This window comes from Scophthalmus maximus, chromosome 6, assembly GCF_022379125.1.
Source record: "Scophthalmus maximus strain ysfricsl-2021 chromosome 6, ASM2237912v1, whole genome shotgun sequence".
In the NCBI taxonomy this organism is placed as follows: Eukaryota; Metazoa; Chordata; class Actinopteri; order Pleuronectiformes; family Scophthalmidae; genus Scophthalmus; species Scophthalmus maximus.
Window position 1 is genome coordinate 15351634 of NC_061520.1, and position 14957 is coordinate 15366590.

General features: G+C 40.0%; 2 protein-coding genes across 2 annotated transcripts; one reads left to right on the top strand and one right to left on the bottom strand.

Moving 5' to 3' along the window:
• The first annotated feature begins 3135 nt into the window (after nt 1–3135).
• On the top strand, nt 3136–7668 carry cdk2 (cyclin-dependent kinase 2). The gene is made up of 7 exons (XM_035632013.2): nt 3136–3787; nt 4866–4943; nt 5037–5160; nt 5280–5450; nt 6080–6181; nt 6291–6494; nt 6716–7668. The coding sequence occupies exons 1-7, from the start codon at nt 3672–3674 to the stop codon at nt 6818–6820; spliced, it is 900 nt and encodes a 299-aa protein (XP_035487906.1). The 5' UTR covers nt 3136–3671; the 3' UTR covers nt 6821–7668.
• A 525-nt stretch (nt 7669–8193) lies between these two features.
• On the bottom strand, nt 8194–13657 carry olfml3b (olfactomedin-like 3b). Its single transcript, XM_035632004.2, has 3 exons — nt 13465–13657; nt 12142–12427; nt 8194–11691 (listed from the first exon to the last, which is right to left on the bottom strand). The coding sequence occupies exons 1-3, from the start codon at nt 13561–13563 to the stop codon at nt 10907–10909; spliced, it is 1170 nt and encodes a 389-aa protein (XP_035487897.1). The 5' UTR covers nt 13564–13657; the 3' UTR covers nt 8194–10906.
• Between the last annotated feature and the right edge of the window lie 1300 nt (nt 13658–14957).

Here is a 14957-nt window from a genome sequence, read left to right on the forward strand (position 1 = left end):
CGTCCTCCTTTAGTCATCCAGTTCCATTCCGATGAGGACAAGGAAGCTTTGATTGAAGTGATAAAAAAAAAAACATGTTCCCCAAAAATATTCTAATATTGGTTATAAACACTTTGCATCAATTTACACAATGTTTTTTTCCCCTTATTTAGACTGTGTTCACACAGAAAGTGGAGGGAGTCGCATCTAGTCAAAAATGAAGCATCCCACAAGTAGCATCTTCAAGTAACATGAACAAATAATGTCAATAAATACAGATACAAGATATCATTGATATGTCACAATTAATAATTAATGTTATTATAATAGAGTCTTATCACATAACCGTGTGCTATAAAACTGGAAAGTGTAAAAGCAACATTTAAGTTTGTCATGTGAAAAACCAGCAGACAATCCACAGGTCAGTTGCTCTACATAAAGCAGAGTGATATTACAGACTGGTAGAGCATTTGTCCAAAATATTATATTTTTATATTGTGTTAGAGCATAATAAGTAAAAGAGGTAGGATAGAGAATTATTGATTGAGAAGTTCACTCGAATAGTATACTCATATATTAATTCACTAAAAATGAGTATTATAAAAAGGCAAAATATAAAGTTATAAAAAGAGAGTACATAATGGAGAGCAGATGGTTTCATAACTGCTTTTATTATTTACTGGTTTTGTATTCATAGTATTCATATATTTCATATTTTATTAATTTGTATGTTTTCATTTTTCCTTTTTATGTTTCCTGCTTTTTTTACTTTCTCCACCAACCTCTGTACATGTGTGGTAACTACTACTCCAAGTATGCCATGCTAAATAGAAAATAGATATTTGAAAAATGTGTACAAAGTTACATGGAAAGAGATGGGGTACTTAAATTTTAACTGTATTTTACTGTCTTTAGACCCCACAGATTCACAGATCATTGGCTCTATTATCCCAGCGATTGGTGGTTTTCCCACTGATGTTGTCTCATGCCTGTGAGACTGTTCAGGCTGCACTACATGTGACCCCTCATGTGCTAACAGCAGAGTTCTGGAGGAAATAAATCCATGCGACCGAGCACCTGACTGAACATACCACAAACAGTCAGCCGACAAAGTCTTTCTTCACTGGTCTCCACTGTATGATAGATTAACGGTGAACTTCTTGAAATTCAGAGAGATGTGTTTCACACAGGGAAAGTCATAGGAAACAATGGAAAATCTGGGAATTTTTCAACTTCTCATTCCAGGATAATGTGCAGATGCACAGATTTCCCCAATCAGAAAAAAAATGAGGTGGTTTTCTCTTATTAAATTGAAGTGATACAAAATTGGAGGAGGGAATAGTCACAGTAACTGAATAAAAGCTTAATAAAACTGCAGAGATTAGCAGCAGGGGCCCCAGTTATGTTTGGGTGCTTTGAAAATTATATAAACACTACAAAGCCCCTCCCCGAACCTGCAGTCACACATGATCACACAAGCTTTCTTTTTTCCCCCAACACTCACTCACACAAAAAGAGGATTGTGTTTTGTCATTGATCAAAAGTCTGGTCAATAAGACCATCTGCTTTCTAAAAAGCCAGCTAAAGCTCAGACCAGACAGTCAAATCAGTTCATGAATACAGCAGGAATGGCAGTCGGTCAATATATTCACAAGGTTTAAACCAAACTTTCCTCATCTCTGCTGCCAATGATCCCGATTCCTTCTGTTTGTGGGTCATCTGATTTACTCATCACCAACAAACGCAACACTCAAATATGGCACAATAGAAAACATTCAGTCACGTTACTTTCATGGTAGCAAGAGACGTCACTTCATATAAATCTGCTGGGCAGAGACAAGCCTCTGGGCAGTGGTCATGTGTTGGTATGAATGCGTCCATGTCTAGATGGATCAACTGATGCTGTTTGAACCCTAATGCCTCATGAAAAAGCCTGTTCCATATTTGACATCATTGACTGGTCCTAAATGCTAACCCACAGCCCTCCAGTCTCACCACCCACAGTTCACCGAAGCTTCCTGCTGGCCTGTTGATTTATAATATTAAGGCCTGGGCTGTATCATATAACTTCTATGACACCTTCATTCCTGCTGGGCACCTTTGTTGTTTGTTCCACAAAAAACAGGGGGTGGGACAAGAGCTTTATTGGGGGCCCAGTGGCTCGCTTTTGTCTTGGAGCACTGTACCTGGATAATCTGGACGTGCCCCTGGAGGCACATCCGAGGCAGGGCTGGGATGGGGAGGTCAGGGGGATATGACACCTGAAGTAAAGCTAAAGGTTGAATAGACCTTTTTCACAATTTTAAAATTTTAACTTGTCAAGTTTATGAGTCTGTTTTATTTAGGAATGAGTTAATATTACAATATTTCTGGTTTCTGAAAAGGGAGCCATGATACACGAATATAAGAAACCCCAGCTCTACACAGCAAGTGATCTTACAAACAGCTGTAACACCTTCTTTCACTAGAGGGAGCAATTGTCCTTCTCTATCATCCTCTCCAGCACACTGAAATGATGGAGGTTCCATTTCGTGATTTTGACATTTAAAAAAGAAAAGTACTGCTAGTCTTTTATAACAATTTAGCTATTTTGAATGTTTTCTCTGTTTTTCTGTCTCTGTTCATTCAGACTGTGGCTTGTTTCTTTGGTTCGTTCATTGTTATTTGTTTCTACTTTATATTACTCCATACATTTTATATTGTTTGTCAGTTGATAGAGAGCAATACACAGACTTTGCCTTTTATTTTAGATCCCCTGAGATTGTGGATGGATTATCTTGGTGACACTTTTTGGATTACGTTTTGTGCTTTGATTAACAACCACGTTGATAGAGTTGTTTTTAATTTGATTTGTTGCATTTGAAATCATTGGTAGAGTACAAAAATCTTTCTCTTAATGACTAAATACATTTGAGTCTTAAAAAAACGATTCCCTTGTTTTTATTAATTGTTGTTGTTAATTGTTGGCAGCCATGAAGAACGTAAGATGTGTTTGTTTGTTGTCGAGTAATTGTCGATAAAAATAAAGAAACAAAAAAAAACTCCTCCTCCAACGTTGAATACGTAAAACGTCATAGTCGTCAGACCACGTGACTTGCGAGGGTCGTTTGTTAGTCGTCAGTTTCTCATCCCGACATAGAAGCGCTCAATATCCCGACTTGCACATACTGACCTTAAACCAATAATCCAACACACAACCAGCGGTGTATTTTAAAAACATTTTACCTACTGGGTATTCAAACTGAAGTACAAAACTATACTCCCGGAGGACGCTGGTGGAGAGGCGATAAGAAAACCTCAGAGATCCCACCCGGCTGCAGCAGTCGGTGTGTGTGGAACACAAAAACAAACGCCCTCGAGGTAACGCGGGAAACGCCGCCGTGGTTCAGTGGTTCCCACCGAGGAGCAGCCGCCGCGCTAATCCGCATATTGACAAACGCTACCGCAACCAGTGGGCAACCGATGAGCCTCGGTACCGGTGTGAGTGGCTTCAGTGTGACCCGGGTGAGTGTATCCGCACCAGGAAGTCCAGCCGCGGGCCGCGGTGAGTCCACGGCGCGTGAACCCGTCCGGAGGAGCCGTGCGTTACATGTGGCTCCACGCACAGCTCGTGAACGATTGTCTCCCTAGCCGCCGAGCGGTTGTTAGCTCCGACACAAAGAGAGGAGTCTCGCCGACACACTCCTCCGGACATGGACGCCTTCCAGAAGGTGGAGAAGATAGGGGAGGGGACGTACGGGGTGGTCTACAAGGCGAAGAACAAAGTCACCGGGGAAACTGTCGCCCTGAAGAAAATCAGACTGGACACGTAAGTGACCGTCAGACTGCTGCTGGGTAAAACATCTGGGCGATCACACTCCCAGAGCCCGAGGTGTCTCCTGGCTCTGACATTAGCACATGAAAACAAAAGCATTGTTCATTATCGATCATCCTCTTTAAGGTTGTAGCTGGGCTTAGTACATCTAGTGTTTGTCGTGACATCAAACAGGAAGTGTCCTGCAAATAATCTAGGTCTTTTATCATACGGGCTCCCAAATCCATAAGAGATTAGAAATATGACCTGCTTATTGTTTCTCTAATGATCTGTCCAATAAAACGGTCTGTGTAGGGAAAATGTCCCTCTGGTTGATCTCATGTAGATTGTGTGTGAGAGGTCACATATATGTCAAGTCAGCTGAAAAATAACCTGCAGCGGTTAATAATCAATTAACCATTTTATTATTTGTTTAAGTAGAACACTCTTCCTCCTGCTTCTCAAATTATACTTTTATTTTTTGCAGAAGATGAGAATGCTTTGATTTTGGACTATTCCAAAATTTCCCAGACATCACCGTGGGCTCTGGGGAGTTGTGATGAGCATTCTCTTCACTATTCTTGCAGTCTACAAGTGACTAAATAATGAATCAAGTGTCAAACAAAGGATTATAAAACATGCATTCTGTATGTAGGTCCTACTCTACATGTAATATAAAGTGTGTAGACACACACGAGGCTTCAGCAGGGGGCATCAGTGAGTGACTGTATCCAAAGTATGGTGACCTTTGTGTCAGACCCCAGGAAGCAAACTCATTGGTGTGCTTATCGGTCTTTCTCCTGATTTGATAGCTGTACTGCCAGTGATGTATTCACAGGACCTAGAGGAGTGAATGCCATGTATAACAGAGGCGTTGGTCATCAAGTTGTTTAGTTTTCTACCTAGTTTCTTTTGTGTTAATGTCTTGTCTGCTCTAACTGTAAACATAGAGTCAAATAAAGTTAAGACAATTTAACAAGTCATTAACCAAGAAGAAGTAAATTACACAAATGTAGAATGACAAAATGACATGAGATGAAGAAAGCGTGCTTCAATGAAATAACCAGTTCATGTACTTGTGTATTGCGTTCAGGGAAACCGAGGGTGTACCAAGCACTGCCATCCGAGAGATTTCCCTCCTCAAAGAACTAAGTCATCCAAATATTGTCAAGTAAGTGCTTAGTGCTACAACTTTAGCTACTTGGACAATCATTGTGTTGGTTGTGCCCGATTAAAATCCAGCCTGTCTGTCGACGTGTTTCAGATTGCGAGACGTCATCCACACTGAGAACAAGCTCTACCTTGTTTTTGAGTTCCTTCATCAGGATTTAAAGAAGTTCATGGACTCGTCCTCCTCAGTCACTGGCATCCCACTGCCTCTGGTTAAGGTAAACATCAGCTGCTTTGACAGACTTTTATTTGAATTTTATTTTGTTAAGAAATCAAGAAAATAAACTCTGAATGTCTGAGATGACTTACCTGGATTATTTATTTTTGCGTTCCTTAGAGCTATCTTTTCCAGCTGCTCCAAGGCCTGGCGTTCTGCCACTCTCACAGGGTCCTTCATCGAGACCTGAAGCCACAGAACCTCCTCATCAACGCTCAGGGGGAGATCAAGCTCGCCGACTTTGGCTTAGCAAGAGCCTTCGGAGTACCTGTCCGCACATACACACATGAGGTAAGGTGTACACATTCTGTTTTATCCACACCAACAAGCCTCTTAATTGAAATAGATGGTTATATACTGTAATTTCACATTCAAATTAATTAACCATGCCCAGATTGGGAATGAACCTCCTTGCACGTTTTTGAACCACAACGTTGATTGGAATCAATTAGTATTAAATTCTCCTGAATAACACTAAGTTGCATAAGAATATGTTGTTGTGAACTTGGAAAGCATTCATACACTTTCACCTTTTCCCAAATCTGTTTTGTTGTTTGAATTTAAGAGTAAATTTGCTCCAAACATTTGGCAGTGGCATAATTTCCATTTGGTTGTTGTTTTAGACTAACTTCACTTTTAATACTTTGAATATCAGTGTTCAAACCTCCCGTATTTGAAACAAAACTTCACATGGTTGAAATATGTTTGTCACGCTGACGTAACAGTAAAGGAGAAAAACACATCTAAAATGTTTCAGATGTCTTAAAATATAAATTGCTCGTGAAGTCTGACTATTTGCTTTGACTCTTTTGAGTGAACTGGATGCTCTCCTGAAGTCTGATAGTGTTTCTTTGCAGGACATTTTTTTGTGGATATTAAGATTTTGTTTATTCCTGACTTGATTCTGTGACATCCTTCAGGTGGTGACTCTTTGGTACAGAGCACCAGAAATTCTCCTGGGCTGCAAATACTACTCTACAGCTGTTGACATTTGGAGTCTTGGCTGCATCTTTGCTGAAATGGTAATGCCTCTACTTTCCTTTTTCACTGTGAGTAAATGAAGCCTGCGCGTGATGCACAGTGGGACACCATCTCACCAACAGCCGGGCATCTCTGTCCACCTTTGTACAGATCACCAAGAGGGCCTTGTTCCCCGGCGACTCAGAGATTGATCAGCTATTCCGAATCTTCCGCACCCTGGGCACACCTGATGAGACCGTCTGGCCGGGAGTCACATCGATGCCTGACTACAAACCATCTTTCCCAAAGTGGGCCAGACAGGATTTGTCCAAAGTGGTTCCTCTTCTTGATGAGGATGGGAGAGAACTGCTTGGAGTAAGAATATTGGCAATTCAATCCAACTTTATTTGTATAGGACCGAATCACAACATACATTATCTAACTGATTTAAGTACAATCAATTCATGCCTTTTTTTAATTAAGTACATCTATCCAGGAGGTTGATCCTGTATCGTGGCAGTAATTAGCAGGATAAGTATATTAAGTCAATGGACATTATTAATTGACCTCACTTGACTTTGTTTTTCTTGTTGCAGGAAATGCTGAACTACGATCCAAACAAAAGGTTATCTGCCAAAAACGCCCTTGTACACAGATTCTTCCGCGATGTCACCATGCCAGTTCCTCATCTCAGACTCTGAGTTGAGCAAAATATGAGGCCATTTCTATGCCAACAATATTTAAGCATCGGACCTCAGCCTCCTTTCAGGATCAACAGTGGACACTACAGGATGTGTTTAATCCTTTAATGGATATGTGATGATACAGAAAACAAGTTTTCTTGAACATAATGTCCTGAAGGTTTTTTCTGTGTTTTTGCTTTAAATGTTCAACTGTAACTTTTAGTATCATACGTTTGCAGATTATGTGCAGCTGCCATTTTCAATGTAAATGTTATTTGTGATTCGGATGGTCAGGCACACACATTCTGGTCACTAGCCATTAAGTTTCCCAATTGAATTATTATATTGGCTTTAGGATGTCCGCATTCAAATAGCCAAGTAGTTATGATTAAACATTATTGCATACGTTTGTGGGAAAGTGCAAATAACAAATGTTATTCTTTGTAAGACTGAGCAGCAGCAGCTGCATGAATGATGGATTGGCGACTCCCAGCACAACTTGTCCACTGCAGACATCCTCAGCTGATGAACAGTTGGTGCTAAAAGAACATTCTTTTTGACTGTGTTCTTCTAGTATTGATTATTCTCACAGTTGAATCCAAAAGCTTGGCCCATAGTATGTTGAAGTGACTTTTAAAAAAAAAGCACCTTTGATTGTTTCTCAAATAGAAATGCCTATGGTTTTCTGGCAGGTTCGCTTCCTTCTCAGCTTTGTACATACAGTACAGTTGCGATATTCAAATGTTCCCTGGTGTTATTCAGATTTTACAGAATTTAATATGCTGTTGCATTTTTCTTACTCTAGATTTTATCTGTTTAACTGTTTTTTATTTACAGTTTGAAAAAAATAAACTTGTTCAAATAACTGTTGCTGGTGTTTTTGGTCTCAGTTTGCGCTGCATATGGTTCGTTTGAAAGCTCAGCAGATTCTGTTATAGTTTCAGCCCACGTGAATTATCTTTTCTTCAGTTCTGGGGCCAAGTGAAACAATTAGGACAAATAGTTTGTGAGACAAAAATACCAGAGTCAAATACTGGCTTACTAAGTCAAACACACAGGACCAGTTCTACAGCAACATTTCATCAGACGCACAAAACTTATGGTGAATGGTTCAGTTAACCTGGTTAGATTTTAAAATAGATGGTGTGATTTTGAGAAGACCAATCTGAGGTTTATGGCATGACATAGCTGTGACCTTGAAACTGTTAAATGTGTTCCAAGTCTAATTATGTGAGGAACAATATGATGACATGTATTGAAAGTGATTATTTAATTGTTGATTTCGGCTACACTGGCATGCACCTTATAAAGAGGGACAAAACACACCAAACCACTCACTCAAGAACTTACCAGTCAACTGGTGTGCTCCAACTACATATAAGCAGTCAACCTAATTTCTTATACATGAATGAGTTTTTATTAGTCACGCCATATTTAGACGTCATGTCAATACAGCAATACACTTTCAAGGAAGCAGGGTGAAATAGGAAAAAAAACATTATGGCTAAAAAAGTTTAAAATGTTAAAATCCTATACAGTGGCTTAAATTTTTTTGAATCTCTTCATACTGTTCATAGACAGGGCATTCGTTAAGAACAATAACAAGAAGAAATAAACTTGAGGGGAAATGAGCAATTATAGGCAAATAATAAGAAAAAGATTTTATTCTGATATATAAATTAATTATCAACATTATAATGTATCATGTGAGGCATAATTCAAATAGTGATGGAATGTTATTTTTTGATGATTTCATTAAGGAAAAAAATAAACAAAAAACACATTTGCTTGGCTTATGGGAAAAATATTTATAAAACATAAAGAGAAAAATATATTAGTGCTAGCCAGCTAGCTGCTTCTTGCCCGTAACGACAGCATTTTTGTGATGCTATATAAGAGACAACGTCATAGATATTTCGATGATGATAGTTGTTGGTATTAAACAATACGAACACTACACATTTGACTAGTTGAAGACTCCTGAATCAATAACGCAACTAAATTAGGGTTTAAATCAAGACACTTTTTTTTTATTTCTGATGCAATTTTCGAATCTAAGTTAGACTTTGTATTGAATATAATAAATGTTATTGAAAAGCTCATCAACACAAGAGCCATAATTTAGACTGGCTATGGAAACTACATTAGCTGTTACCTTTATCTTTGACTCAACTGAACAATTGCAGGAGGGGACATGTGACAGGGGGTGGACAAAAACAGAGGTTCAATTAATCCGATTCATATGGAAACAACAAATTTCTACCAACTGCAAAAAGACATGTAAACTACAAGATGCACAGATATTGACAGTGAGGTTAATGTGAGTTGTCAGGTGTATTTTACTAAAAAAGTCCAGTAAGTATGACATGACCTATATTTAAATATTAGCATGAGCTAGAATATAAAGCATTTGGAACAACTCCTAGCACAAGAGATCAAGTACAGTGAACCTGTTCAAGTGGACCCACCAGCAGTGGTGAGGGTGGAACTGCAGTGTGATTAGAAATGAGATTCTGGCAGCCATGTCTCAGATGAAGCAAACACATAATACCTCTCATGTCCGCGTCTGAAAGTGAATGTTATGATTGTGGAGATTTGACTTGTTGCTTTGCTGTTTTTTTATGTCTTCTTCCTGATTTCCTGTCCCTGGTGACTGTCTCTGTCCCTATCAAGTGTGTGTTGCTGGCTGGGCGTGGCTTCGGGATGACTGCTCTCCCGCCAATTCCTCCGCGCACCTGAGTGTGATCGCCTAATCAACGCCACTTCTCTCACTTCCTGTCTGTGTGGCCCAGTTTGTTTGTCATGACACTGTCGTAACGCCGTTCTCTTTGCGGTATAAACCAAGTGCCAACACACTGTGAAATCACCCATTCGTTTTTGAACAGCCGTTTTTTTTGGCCAACATATCATTTTTTGGAAACCAGTAGCAGAGAGAGTCGCGACAATCCGTTCACTCCAATGGACCTTTTTTTTCTTCTTCCAGTAATGGCGGATCATGGAGCCTCTCAAAAGTTCCCGGAAGTGAGTAGCAGCGCGTTAGAGTATCAGCAGACCGTCTGTGTTGCACTTATGAAGGGTAAGAAGTTTAAATAATCAGATTGTATATTGACAGCACATCTGAATCACAACAACATGTGTATTAAAGCATTTTAGGAAAAATAATTTTACTTTAAAAAAAACATATTGACTAACTACATAGAATAAATACATAGGCATGTCAGTCTGCGTTATTGTAAATCGATACATTTATTGACTACTATTTACCAAAAATTGCGTTTCTGTCGCTCTTAATAATGAACATCTGGAAACTATCTGAAGTCTACATAGGTCACGTGATGTGCAAGCCTCATTAGACTTACTAGACAGCTCTGACCAATAGTAACCAAATTTGGAGGAGTGGGGGCCTGGCTGAGAGTTCAACCACTGCACATCCACCTACACCTGCGACCTCACACATTGGATGGTACAAACTGTCAGTCCTGGTGTATCCACACCCCAGTGCATACTGAAGTGTATCGCCTATTTTACTCTATTTTAAATGACACCATAATTTACTAAATGAACATCATGGTGTAATGGAGAAGACTTAAAGCCAGCGACGAAGAACATAAACTCCTCATACTCCTCATGGCATCATTTTCTCCGAGTATTACAGAAACTGACTTCTTATTGTAACCCATTGAGTCGCCCTTAACTATATTGAGATTTTTCTTACCGTTAAAAACATCACGTTTTCTGATAATTTCCTCATAGTTTGAAAATCAGATGATGGTTGAAACATCGTGTCTGCATTCAGCTGTGTCTTAAAAGCTATGTAATTGTTGTGAAGTAACACATTGTGGCATTTGTATTTAAAAAATGTAGACTTCCTATATACTATGATGCACTATTGAACTGTATGAGATGGAAACCAATGGCTGCCTGAAAAATGCATAAAAAAAAATCTGAAACGCCACAACAAACATTATAAAATGGTCACCAGTTATGTGAAATTACATGATTTAATAGGGGCTAAAATTTGCAAAAAAACATGGTATGGCCCTTTAACGATTGGTGGGTGGATTTGGGGGATTTTTGCTACGATGAATGTTTGTATTAATGCACTCAAATTTCTAGTTTCTTTTTCAGTATAAGCTTGTACAGGATCTGGTAGCCATCATCCCAGGCATAGAGCAGCTGCTCCTGTGGGTTGTACTTCAGACTGGAGTGAGCTCCGTAGCGTTTTGGAAAGTAAACAAGGGGTGCGTCTTCATTGGTCACCATGTCGTTGACGTCAAACACACACTGCACACGTGAGCGTCCGGGCTGCTTGGTGTTGTACACCACATAGAGCGTGCCACAGATGACAAAGGCCGCCTCCGCGTTCTCTCTTGGGCAGTTTGTGTCCCACATCTGCTCGATGTCCAGTGAGTTGGAGTCCATTTTAGCCAGTGAGATGTGCCGCTCGTTTTGCCGCGTGGCGTAAATGGCCCACAGGCCTTCCTCGTCCACAGCCAGGTCCATCACTGTCTCAGGGGTGAGGCCGTACACCGGGACATGGTCCTGAACAGGAAACACTGTGCTGTCAGTCACAGAGTTGCTCTTTATGTCATATTTAACCACCATTATCTCCTCAGCCTGATTTATATAATACGCGTGATTGTTGTAGATGACGTGTCCTGTTCCCCTCCAGGCTGTCGGCAGCTTCAGACTCTTGGACAGAGACATGCCCAGAGAGCGGGCGAAGTCTTGCACGGAGGAAAACTCGTGGATGGTGTCGTCATCTGTCCCATTAAAGACGTAGACCTTCCCAGAGCCCCTGCTGCTGTCCTTGCTCCACATGCCCTTTGAACCTCCGACTCGCTTCAAGATCTTCATGGCTTTAATACTGGAGATCATGTCACTGCAGTCTGAGTACGAGAGTCAGAGGCCTTATGTGATGGGTGACTCTTTGACATCTTAATAATGTTTACATTCTGCTATCATTTAAATGATTTTAAAGGAATGGTTCTGCATTTTTGTAAATATGGTTGGACATTCAAAATGTCAAATCCAAGTGAGGTCCTCAATCTGTACTTTACCAAATATGAAGACTGGAGGATGTGTTTGACACCCAAGATAGGCAATACATTTTATAATATAATATAATTCTCCTTTTATTATTTCTTTCGTTTGTGTTTTGATGATGGTTTGACTTTTGGTAAATGCTTTATATTGAACTGTTTCTGTCAGAAATGAGTTGGTACATCTAAATACGAGCAGGCCAAATTATCAAAATTATCATTATAAATTGCAGTGTTTATACTGGTAATAAACATGTAGTGTTACTGTAAGGGCAGTTCAAGAGAGTCATATCTCACCTGAGAGTTTGGAATATTTGGCCCTCTGCTTTTCCTTAACCATAGTCACCTGCTGCTCTATCAGCTTGTCGTCCACATCCACACACGGCTGAGCCCCGTTCTGGGTTTCCAGGTAGTCCAGCTCACGTTCAACTCGATCCACCCTCGTGCCCACACTGTCAAGATTGGTTCTCAGCGTTTCTTTCTCTTTGTCCAGGTTCTCCAGCTGGGAAACCATTTGTTGCTTCAGCTCCCGCAGCTCTGAGGCGTAACGGCTGGTCTGTTCGTGCCATAGAGAGATCCGGTCCTGTTTTCAACAAAGGTGATTATTTATATCTAAATTGGAACACAAGCAAAAAGTGGCAAGACTCCTGAGACAATACATGGATATTTGTTTTACAGGAACGGTAAAAGTATTTCTGGAAAGCATTGAAAAGGCCATAATTGTATGTTCCTTTTAGGCTCAATGAATAGATTGGGACTGAAGGGCATAATAAGAAGGAAACTGATCCTTCAAACAACCAGGTTCAATCTCCACGTGGCAAGTATCCTCCCTGCTCACATGTCTTTTAGATTAACATCCTGCCAGTGCTCTGTGTGGGTGCTGCTCTGTGGCAGACCCTGACCTCTGACCTCGCTGGAGGAGAAAACAGAAACAAGAGTTTCTCCACAGGTGATCGCCAAAGTCTGACGCCACTTTACATAACAATAAAGAGACAATAAACAGATGTGAATGAATAAGAGTTTGTGGGAATTTATTGTAATCAACATGTGTTTGAAGGACTTCAGGAATAATATTAAAGGGAATAGAGCATTTCGAACAGACAAGCTTTTAATAAACCCAAATCCAAAATATTAGAATAACTTGAAGGCAAGATCCCAACGGCAAGCTATTACTAAGAATATAACATTAGTATTTTGCAAACAATGAATGAGATATGTTGTAATCCATGATGGAAAAAAAATCTTTCTACAGGCAGGAAATTCCCCTGAAGATGTTTAATTTGCCATGTGTTGTTGGTGAAATTAATATTTTTACTTGATCAGCATGATAAAAAAAAGTATACTGTCATTTGATAAACTAATAATCTTTTTTTCTTATGTCATTTTCTGCATATTTCTCTCAGACATCATGTACAGTAGGCATACAAAACTCCTAAATCAGAGTCATAACTCAGATGAGAAGCTCATAATCCCTGTACAGTGAACAGAGCTGTATTTTCCATTAATTTCCCCAGGATTTGTCCACATCTGCATTCCATTGCCTGTGCCCTGTCCCTCAAAGTTTCCTCTCAGAGGGACTCTGGAGCGCAGGGCTCGGCAGGGAGGTAAAGGGAGTCTTACCTCAATAGCGAGCAGCCTCCGCTCCAAATAGTCAATCAGTGCTTGGTGCTGAGCAGTGGCAAAGCAGGCCAAAGTTACCAAGACAACAAGTCCTCTCATTTTGTGTCAGCTCAGTCTCTCTTCAGCTCCAGTAAAAACTTGACCGGAGTTCAGTGGCAGTGTGTGGAAGAGCCAGCAGATTCCCAGAGGTGGGCTGGAATGTTTTAGTAAGCGTTCTGGGAGGAGCCATAACCATCTGGTATAGATGGAAGCTCGCAGTTGAACGGAGACAAGACAGTCCTCCAGTTTTACCTGGTTGACGAAAAAACAAAACATTAATCTCAAGTGAATCTTTTTTTAGGGGTTTGGAACCTTTACTTCATTAAAACAAAGGACCCTAATGTGGTACAGGACCACATGATATGTAGGAGCAGAAAGAGAAATGTGAATACCTCTCGGGAGTCAGTGAAAGCATGAAGGAAAGGATATGGGATAAGAAACTGGAGATATGTAATCCACAGGATGCTCTTTAGTAAATACTTCCCATGAGGTCTATGTACATGTAAAGAAAGAAACAAGTCTATAATGCGTCATATCATATGCCATGTCTCAGGTGTAGTTTGTTACCCAAGGGAGCTACATTTCAAATCTGCACATTTCCATTTCTGGGTCAATTGACCAAATGGTTTATTTTGGTGCCTCAACTGAGAAACATCAGAACTCTGACCATCATGGACAATCCATCTGCCCTGGCAAGGCAAGGAATCACCAGCCTGATGAAACACAAAAACACTGTACAATCAGGAAATCTGCACCTAATGTGTCTAATTTGCATCATATTAGCTCCAGTTTAGATATGAAATGCGTTTTTCTAAACATTTTCACTGTGGATCTTATCCCAGGTCTCTTAGACTGGATATACACTGAGAGGGGATCCCTTCAGGAGCGGAAAAAAACCCCAGTGACCAGTATTTTTTTCCACAGTACAAATGGGCATGTGAGTGTTAAGGCAGACTAAACTATACAAACTGTCTTTAACAATTCTTCCAGATGTATTTCTTAGATATTATCCTCAGAGTTAATGGAATGATAAACACTTAAGGTATCTTGGTTTGTGGAATCAAGAGTTTTTATTAGAAACACTATGAAGGTCCATTGGATATCACAAGATCTGAGTCATGTAAACCTTAAATGTGCTCAAAAGTGATATTCCTTTTTTTCTAAATTGATTCATTAGGTGTTTAGTCAGACAGTGTGTCTGCCATGTTTCCCAGCTGTTCCTGTGCACAGTTGTAATGGTAGTAGTATTGTCTAAAGCATAAAACAGTTATTAGTTTGGTGAGTGGCAGATTACTGGGGACAAGGCAATACTCTTTAAACTGCCTCCACTCCCCTCTGATTTATAATACAACCTTGCAATGCAAAAGCTAGATGACGTCATTGAACACCAAATGTTTTTACTTACGCTGTTTTTCCAGTTAGCTCTAAAACCCAACTCAAGCACATAATTACTG